The 10648-nt window shown below is 35.3% G+C and overlaps 1 protein-coding gene across 1 annotated transcript; it reads left to right on the top strand.

Moving 5' to 3' along the window:
- Window positions 1-356: 356 nt before the first annotated feature.
- Window positions 357-4579, top strand: LOC107829001 (uncharacterized). Its single transcript, XM_016656411.2, has 4 exons — window positions 357-610; window positions 1367-1595; window positions 3183-3335; window positions 3882-4579. The coding sequence occupies exons 1-4, from the start codon at window positions 398-400 to the stop codon at window positions 4553-4555; spliced, it is 1269 nt and encodes a 422-aa protein (XP_016511897.1). The 5' UTR covers window positions 357-397; the 3' UTR covers window positions 4556-4579.
- Window positions 4580-10648: the final 6069 nt, after the last annotated feature.

The raw sequence follows: 10648 nt of genomic DNA, 5'->3' as shown, positions 1-10648 counted from the left end.
GTGATCTACCCGACTTTTTTGGAGATCAAATACATCAATAGGAGATCTACACATCCTACGTTCAAGAAATAGTATTCAAGCCCTCAAATCACCTAGAACAATTCGAAGAAAAATAATAATTAAGTGATAACAAAATTGTACTCACATTAATTATCAATAAAATAATTTTTTCTCATACGTTGTTTGTGATTACGTTTTATTTTCTATACTAAAAAAAAGTTGTTGCAAATAGAATTGAAGTAAAAATATATAGTATTAATTAACTAAAATAATAATAATAATAATAATAATAGTACACATGTGACATACATAAAGTGTTATTAGTTAGATTTAAAGCTAAATGTATGTTTAAAAAACCCGAAATATCCGTCGAGGGGTTTAGAGAGGGGTATTGGAAATGTTGAATTTACGCAAACGGAATTTGGCATGGCAGCAGCTAAGGCGCTTATCAACGGCAATTCGACAAAGTATAGAAGATGAAGGCGACTGGTCTTATTCTTCCGAATGGTGGGGCCCCTCGTCCTCCTCCGACGGCCACACGTTTTTCCGATCAAATTCCGACAAAGGAAACGGCGTCGTTTCTGTCGTAGCTTACCCTTCTTCTAGACCAGTTGAGTTTTTTTCTCGTCAACTCCTAATTTGTCTTAAATTATTGAGTATGCGGATGCCTTTATTCATTATATAGTTTTAGAAAATTTATACTATCTCCGTGTTATATTATGTTACCTTGTTTGAAAGTTTAAGAAAGTAAGATTTTTGAAACTTGTGATATAAAATAAGATATATGCATTTGTGTGACTATAAATAATCTCATTAAGGTAAAATGGGAAGTTTATAACTAAAATTGATTCTAAACATAGAAATGTGTAATTTGTTTTTGGACAGATTAAAAAAGAAAGTGTGTCACATAAATTGGGACAGATGAGTAATAAAAGACTTTGTTCATTATGCTAGTTTGTAGCTTTTGAGAACTCCTAATTTATAATATCCAGGTTTTGGTTCAACAGTATAGGTAGTAAAATGCGGGATGTGTTGTAAGCGCACCTCACGAGTTTGAATCCCATTCCCAGCTATGTGGTACTTTAGTGAAGAGGGGTAGAGGAGCGGGCTAATTATATAGAAACTGAAAATAAGATATTCTCCAATATAAAAAAAAACTCCTAAATTCTTTGGAAATGCAAATTATGGGAATGGATTGAGTTGACATGGAGGGAAATGGGGATATTAAGGAATCATATAGCTGATCCCAACTAATTTGCTAATTGAGATGTTGTTGTTGTTGTTTTTGTTATTGGATGTGATATTTCCACTCTTTCTTATAGTGATGGGATAATGGGGCTAGTGTTGATAGTTTTTTTTGTGATAGGAAAATCGTTACTGGGCCAGAACAGAGAATTGGTTTCAGCAAAGGTACGAAAAGATATATCCCGGGTGTGAACACGAAGGGAATTTCAGGATTCTTGGTTACCAATGGCGTAATCTTCATTTTAATGACGACACTCGCCAAAGCACAGTTAAAGTAATGGCTTCTTACAGGGAATCAGATCCTGGTTGTATATACTTGATGCAGCAGGCGGAGTGTCTCGCTGTTCCATGTAAATATCACAATATTATTTTCTAGCGTGCAGCTCCTTGACTCCTTCACAATAGTATGATCATGTAAATAGAACGTATGACTTCTCTAGGATTATTTTCACAAGTAGAGTATTTTCATGGATGCTTTGGTCTTTCTCTGTTTGTGGTAGTAAGCTTTTAGTGTCGTTATTTCCTACATAGCAAGACAGATAAGCAATGCTCAAATAGTAGAAAATGGTACTATTCTTGCCCTGTTCTTTTCAATATCTGGTTGATTCCTCCAAAGTATGTTAGTTTTGTTATTAGTTTTTCATTTGGTTCTTGAGTTGGTCGGTCTTCATTATCGAGTATAAATTGCTGCTTTACTATGAAAAGGGGCATTGAGAATTATTTATTAAGGGGAATATACAAGTTACTCATTGTAGAGCTACCTTTATTCTTTCCTACACCTAGTCCTTTTCATGGTCTCTCTCTTCTTGTGCAACTTTTGTTTATCGTAGCACTGAAGAAAGATGAAAGTAAAGAACCTTCACTATAAGGCAACTATTTATTGATATTATTGCTGACTGACTTGTCATTCAAAGGTAGAGTTTACTCTGTGATAATTAACAATATTGGAGGTGAAAGAAGTATTATTTACCAGTCCACTAATTGTTGAGTTACTTAGTTTTCACCGAAATATAGAACCAGCTCAATTTTTAGCTTCTCCATGTTCCTCAATCTCCATAATAGCTTCATTTGTCTTTTAACTTGCATTTGGTTTTGCGATAGAAGAATGTAGCATAAAATTACACAATGGTTTCAGTTCATGTGCAAGTAACATATTAAATTTGAGTTTGCCACAAATGAGGAAAAAAAGTACCTCTAGACTATTAATGGTTCTTCTCATGCTATTGTGCACTAAACCTAAAAAATGTACATCATGCCGAATTCACTTTTATAGTCTCAGGTCTCATCTATTCTGTTAGCATTGATGCACGTAATAATTTTACAAAGCATTCTCTTAAAAATGTTGTGATTTTCATGAGAAAAAGATATGGTGATTGGATACAGAGATTATGGATGTTGAAAGTCCAGTGTAGTTGGTTTTACAAGATTTTTTTAGACATAACTTAGAGTAAATAGCGTATCGACAGAGTATTCAAAGTATTTGGCGCTAACAGAAGATTGACTGCTTTCCGTGGTGAAGTTTCTGCATTTGACACTTTGTGCCTGACATTAGCCTAAGATTTGTGAAAGTAATTTTTTTGAAACTTTTAGATTGGACACTATTGGCAAATTAAGGGATTGGAAGACCAAATAAGTATGAGTTTTTTGCTGCTATAACTTTCTGCCTTGCAATATCAGATTTTGGTAAAATAAGCTGTAAAGATGGTAGTGATATTGAAACTAAAACTAATACGATAAAGAATGTCAGGAGCTTTTCTTACTTCAGATCCCTTTACTTCCTGTACTAGCGCTGGTTGGTTGTGGAGGTTTCAATAGGTTCAGTATGCTTTATCTTGTATAAAACTTACTCAATGTATTGTACTTTTCCAGTTCTCCTCAATGATACTCATGATTTCACACTTTTAACATTGCATCTTTTCGTATCATCTCTTCTACAGATGTGAAGAGCATGGTCTCTGCTGGGTTGGCTACCATTGCATCTTGTAAATACAATCTTGAAAGTGCAGTTTGTGGGAGAAAACCGATGAAAATTTTATGCATTGGGCATGGTGGAGGAAGCATACCATTGTTTTTGGCGAGTAAAATCCAAGGTTCGGGCTGAATGCTTTTTTCCTGCCTATGCTGCACTTTAAGTCTCTGAATTTGAGCATCCTTGCCATTTGACAAAGTACGAAAAGCAAACCATTATCTAATCCTTCTCATTACTGGATCTGATATTAAAGATACATAGATTTCTTTTCTCTTTTTGACGTAAAATCTCATCTTTAAGGCAAGTAATAGGCAGATAATCTGACATGAGATAATGCGGCCAGAGATCTAGAGTGTTCCTTTCTTGCCACCTAGATGTATTTACGAATTTTATCAAATATAATAGCCATAGTACTTCTGTCCGACATTTTCTTGGAGAGAAGATATGAATATCAAATTAACTAGAAGAGAAATTATGGTGTTCTCTGCTTTTAAGTCCTATTCTCATGTTTGCTTCTTAGGACTTCAATGTCTTGCAATGGTATGGGGAAACTTTGCCCTCTAATTTGTGAGACTTGGCACTTGTTCCTAAACTAGCTTCTGCTTGTTTTAACGTACTAATATTTGCCCTACTATTTGTTATGGAAATAACCACTGCAATGTATCAGGTGCTGAAGTGCACATAGCTGAAATCGACCCTGTGGTTATCTCAGCTTCAGTCCAAGCAATGGGGTTCCCATCTTACTCTGTGATGACCCCATCTGGTAGCCGTGCATACTCAACTCCTAATCCTATGGAAGAAGTGCAATGGAGAGGCATTCATGAGAGGCTTCACTTACATGAATCAGATGCTGAGAAGTTTCTCCTTGAGAACAAAAATCTCTATGATCTTGTTTTCATCGATGCATATGACGGGGAAGATATCTTTCCTCATGAGCTGTGGAATACACGCTCTCCATTCCTCAACGCACTAGCAGACCAACTTCACCCCGAGCATGGAACTATTGTCGTAAACCTTCACTCAGATGTAGACTTCAGGGATGCTGATTTCAGTCCAGCCGGTGCTCACCTTTTGCCAATGGGGAAGTATATTTCTAAAGTGTGCAGAGCATATAAAGAGGTTTTGTTAGGGAGTAAGAGTTCCTATAATGGTCTGGCTTATGTAGTTTCTGTGCCTTGGGTATGTAATACATCTCTTGTTGTGTGTAGAGGTTTAGGGAAATCTAGTAGGGATATGGTTATGAAGACTATCATGTCTAAATCCCTAGTAGTTGAGAATATTCTTGACTTGCCATTTTCTTGTTTGCAGTATCTGAAACGAGGTTTTACTTTGGTTAATTAATATGAATTAAAGTGTTTTGCCTTCTCTTCAAATATAAAGTTGCAATGAAAACAAGCTAAATAAGCGAAAAAGCGTCTACCTATATGATCCCTTAGATAGTTTAGCAAATCAGCAAGTAATCAAGTGTAACTTTAGCAATTCTATTGTTACTATATTTCTATTATTATTTTATTTTTCAATTTTGTTACTTTTTTTGTTTCCTTTGCTTTGGTTATCTTACGATTTTTGTTACCAATACTTTTTTTTTTCACTATTAGTATTCATACTCGCGCGTTACGCGGAGAATATTAAATATAATTTTTTATTAATAAAATATTACTTGAAAACAATGACGAAAAGAAGCATATAAATGATATTATTTTATGAGCATGGAAAAACACGTATATTCTATCCAAATTCTATTTTTTTCTTGAATTACGATTTTGTTATGTAAGTACTTGAATAAATTGAAAAACAATCAGGATAATGTTTGTATTTAAAATATTTAAAAATATTTATCATCTTTTTATTTTCTTCATGAAATAATAGATAACATTATTATATAAACCCGTCAACTGATAAATATTGGTGCAACAATATGAAAACATATGAGTAATAAAATAATGAATAGGTTAAAAAGTTGTCTGATTTGATAGATATATATTCCTTGGAGAACATTTTGGCCCACCAAGAAACCTTGCTATGGTACACAATTTCATTTATTTATTGTTCGTAACAATTATCACCGTTTATGAGAATATTGAAATCTGTTGGTTGTAACGACCTAATCGGTCGTTTTGCCATCTAGAATCCCGTTCCCCTAAATAAGACTTCTCGTATGTGCTTTTACTGTTTTATTACTTGCGGTGATGGTTAGTTCAGGAATTGGAAGGGTTCGGGTTGAAATAAGAACACTTGGTTCCTTAGTTGGCTTTAAAAAAGGGGGTAAGTTTGACTTCGGTCAATATTTTGAGTAAACAACCTCGAAATCGGGATATGACGGTTCCAATAGATTCGTATGATGATTTTGGACTTGGGCATATATTTGGATCGGGTTTTGGATGACCCGGAGGCGTTTTGGCGCCTAATAGTGAAAGTTGGCTCTTTGAAGTTTTTAAAGTTCTTTAAATTTGGTTTTGAGTAGGTTTTGGAGTAATCGAGGTCCGTTTGGAATTTGGAACCCGAGAATAGCTCCGTATGGTGATTTAAGACTTGCACGCAAAATTTGGTGTCATTCCGAGTAGTCTAAGTATTATTCGGCGCATTCGGAGCAAATTAGAAACTTGAAGTTCATATTTTGATTCAATTTGGTTTTGGGGTGCGATTCTTGATTTTGTTGTTGATTTACGCATTTTGAGAGTTCGAGTAGGTCCATATTATGTTTACAGACTTGATGGTGCATTTAGATGTGGTCCCGAGTGGCTCGGGGTAAGTTTTGAACCACCCGGAGCTAAGTTGGAAAAACCAGAAATTCCAATTTTGGTTTCCTTGTTCGCGAACGCGGAAGGTCTCTGTGATGACTCAAAATGTCATCTTTAAATTTAATAAGTAATTCTGTGTTCTAAGACCTCAAAAAGTACTATTTACCACTACTCGACTTGCGTGCGTAGTCCGTAAAATTTTCCGAAAAGTTTTTATGTGAAAAATGGATTAAAATGTGAAATAGAGCTCTAAAAACTCAACTGAGTTGACTTTGGTCAACATTTTGAGCAAACAGACTCGGATCAGTGTTTTGACAATTTCGGTAGGTCCGTATCGTAATTTGGGATTTGGGCGTATGCCCGAAATCGAATTCCGAGGTCCCTAGCCCGAGATATGGAATTTTGATGAAAAATTAAAAGTTTGAAAGCTTAATGATTTTTAAGAATCTACTAATGTTAGATTTATTGACATCGGATCCGTATATTGGTTCCGGAGCTCGGTATAGGTCCATTATAATATTTATGATTCGTTTGCCGAATTTAGCGAGAAACGGAGTTGATTCGACGTGATTCAGACGTCCGGTTGTGAAAATATAAGTTTTAAAGTTTTCTTAAAAATTTCCTTTGATTTGGTGTCTGATTCGTAGTTCTAGGTGTTATTTTGACGATTTGATCGCGCGAGCAAGTTCGTATGATGTTTTAGGACTTGTGTGCATATTTGGTTTGGAGCCCCGAGGGCTCGGATGAGTTTCGGATAGGCTACGGAATGATTTTGAACTTAGAAAATCTGGTTTTTGAGCTTCTGCTGTCATATGGTGCATTGTGCATCGCGATCGCGAAGCCATTCCTACGATCGCGAAGAGAGAATTTTGAGGCATGAGTTTTACTCTTCGCGTTCGCGAAGATAGGCACGTGAACGCGAAAGGCTAGCTCCCAATGCAATGCGAACACGAGCACACAACTGCGATAGCGAAGAAGGAATGAGGCAGAAGCTGAAGCATCGAAATTGTGCTACGCGATCGCATAAACCGGTACGCGATCGCATAAGGCTGAGAAATCTGCGATCGCATGGCCTTATACGCGATCACGTAGTGTTAAACAAACCTGGGCAAATTTTGTTCTACGCGATCGCGAACGAATTTCCGCGATCGCGATGAGTAAAAATCTGAAAAACAGAACTTAAGTTCTGGAAATGGGGTTTCGACCCATTTTCAACCATTTTCAATTTTTGAGCTCGGGTAAGGCAATTCTTGGGCGATTTTTACGGAAAAATATTGGGGTAAGTGTTACTTATCCTATATTGAATATATTTCATGATTTCATACTCATTTACATCATGAATCCGTGAATTTATGGAAGAAAAATCAGATTTTTATAAAATCTTCCAAATATAAAAATTTAAGATTTGAAGGTCCATTTGATATCGGAATTGGATAATTTTTGTATGGTTGAACTCGTAGAGGAACGGGTGTTCGAATTTCGTAAGTTTTTACGGGATTTGAGACATGGGTCCCACTGTCGAATATTTAAATAAATTTCAGATTTAATCCGAAAAATTATTAAATTCATATGGAATTAATTCCTATGATTCGTATTGAGTATATCGAATTGTTTGTGAATAGATTTGAAGCTTTTGGAGACAAATTTAAAAGGAAAAGCTTTGGTCGAGTAATTTATTGGAATTTGTAAAGCGAGGTAAGTGTCGTGGTTAACCTTGACTTGAGGGAATAGAACCTTTAAACGATTTGTTATATGAAATGCATGTGAACGATGTATAGGCGAGGTGACCGGTGTCTATACGTCGTCAAATTAATTATTTGCATAATTACTTAAAAAATCATAAATTATTTTAAATCATAAATTAATTATTATAATAAATATTTCTCTCCTATTCTTTGTCAAATATTAATTTTTGAATTCTTGCATTAATTGTTACATGCTATTTGAATTATGTGTATTAATTGTTATTTGATATTTAGCATAGTAAATATTAAACTGCCTATTTTCTCCCTGATTTCCATAATAACTTGCTATTTGTCATTATTTATTTCATAATTAAATCATAATTATTGTATGCTTGTTGTCTTATAATTTTATTTTAATTTTTGTATTTATTGGGAAATTTTCTTCTATAAGAATTGGTAAATAAATATATTGGAGGAGCGGGTTGCACGCCGCAACAGAATTGAATTGGTAAATAAATATATTGGAGGAGCGGGTTGCACGCCGCAACAGAATTGGTTGAAAATAAACATATTGGGGGATCGGGTTGCACGCCGCAATAGACTTATTAAAAAGTCAATATTGGGGGATCGGATTGCACGCCGCAACAACAATATTGGGGGATCGGATTGCACGCCGCAATGGGCTTATTTAAAAGTCAATATATACTTGATTAAAATAATTATATAAAAGGATTGAAAATGAATATATTATGGAAGCGGTTTGAACTCTATAACGGAAATTGATGGAAATGATAATTGGTTATGACTGCTAAGTTGGCTTCAATTATTATAAATGAGTTACCTGATTTATTTTTATTATTTATTGTTGTTACTAATATTGCGTACATGTTAATGTAAGTGACCCGCCTTAGCCTCGTCACTACATCGTTGAGGTTAGGCTCAGCACTTAGCAGTACATGAGGTCGGTTTTACTGATACTACGCTCTGCACTTCTTGTGTAGATTTCAGAGTTGGTCCCAGCAGCGTACCATAGACTTGCTCGGATTTCAGCTATTCAGAGGAGACTTGAGGTATAACAGCACGGCGTCCGCAGTTCTGAAGTTCCCATCTACTTTACTTTAGCTGTGTGTTTATTTTCAGATAACTTTATTTTATTCAGACCCTTATTTGTATTATTCTAGAAGCTCGTGCACTTGTGATACCAATTCTGGGATGGTATTTAGACACTGTTATTTTTATGGATTATTCACTACATTTCAGACTTTACTTCCGCATTTGTTCTTTGTTATTAATAAATTTAAAAATTATTTTAAAAATGAATAATATTATTCTAATATTGGCTTGCCTAGCAAGTAAAATGTTAGGCGCCATCACGGTCCGAAGGTGGGAATTTCGGGTTGTGACAGTCTCTCGCGTTCGCGATGAAGGAATTGGGAGCTGGGCAATTACCCTTCGCGTTCGCGTGAGGGGTGTCACGTTCACAAAGCTTGGGATCCTAGGCCTACACGTTCGCGAAGGCCTTCTCACGTTCGCGTAAAAGGACATGGACCAATGTATTTCACCCTTCACATTCGCGAAGGAGACCGTGCATTCGCGAAGGAGACCGTGCATTCGCGAAGGGTATGCCAGACAAGCCTTCGCATTCACGAGACCCCTGTCGCGTTCGCGAAGAGTATTTTTAGGGTTGGTGGAATTTTCCCTTCGCGAACGCGAGGCACGTTCCGCGTTCGCGAAGAAGGGGTCATAAGAGCTGGGCAGAATATCTTAAAAACGGGCCTGAGCCATTTTTGAGCCCATTTTCTTCATTCTTGGGCGATTTTGGAGCTTCTTGAGATGGGTGTTCACCTAGAAACTTGGAGGTAATCTAATTCTACCTATTGTGAGTTAAATACATAAATTATGGGTAGATTATAACATGTAAATTATGAAAATCAAGGGTTTAAATGAAAAAGCTAGGTTTTGATAAAAATAAGATTTTAACCACGAAAATGGTTATGGAATGGGATGAAATTGTATATTTGAGTTCTTGAGGTTATGCGTGACGATTTCCTCAGAATATTTTCGGAATCCGGGTACGTGAGCCCGGGGTAAATTTTAGAAATTTTATCAATTTGGATTGGGTAATTACTCTAATAGATAAATTATAAAATTTTGAGTATTTATTGATTAAATTATATAACATTTGGCTAGTTTCGGATTTTTCGGCACTAGTTGAGGCTTTAACCCGGAATTGTTATATTATTAATATGACAATTTATTAGCACGTCACTTGGCTTAATATCATTGTCCACTACTCCTTTTAACATAATATTTCTTACTTCTAAAAAATATTTTTAAAATTTTATTTTATGAGAGAGATCTGTGCTCAATCAATAAGAATACTGATCAAGTTAGTATCTTTAATTTTTTTTTACTCTACCATTATTTTCGTTGATATGCTATTTATGTTGAGGTAGCAGTAAAGTTTACATTGTAGCCCGTAATCGATGTCCTTACATTGAGAATTCAGATAGTCTCTTACAATTGAAGAACAATTTATTTGTGTGGTTTACTTCAAACTTTTGATGAGAGATTCCATAGTATGCAAACAGATATTTATGATTCTATCCTCAATCACTTTTTCTAAGATACGTGAGTGCATGGAGGCTGGAGATGCGACTTCCCACTTTATGTTTCTTCCTTCATTGTCATTTGCTTTAGATGTATGTGATATATATAATATATCCCGGTTGTATTTGTGAGATGAATTATTTTGAGTATAAGAATGGTGAACAAAGCAGACATTTGATATTCTCGATAAAAGTATGAATTTTGCCTATATGTAATCTATTCCAATGGAACATGATATAATAGTAACATATAACACTTCGAATAGAATGACACACGGGACAGAAAGATCATTTATAAGTGCTTCACCTATTTAATGATATTTCTCTAATATTCTGGCAACATAATATCACCAACCACATAAACAGAAGAAATGAACAAACTTACGAAATCCTACTGCC

Source organism: Nicotiana tabacum, chromosome 14 (genome assembly GCF_000715075.1).
Source record: "Nicotiana tabacum cultivar K326 chromosome 14, ASM71507v2, whole genome shotgun sequence".
NCBI classification, from domain to species: Eukaryota; Viridiplantae; Streptophyta; class Magnoliopsida; order Solanales; family Solanaceae; genus Nicotiana; species Nicotiana tabacum.
Note: the sequence above shows the minus strand (reverse complement) of the source record. Positions and strands in the feature narration are given on the sequence as shown.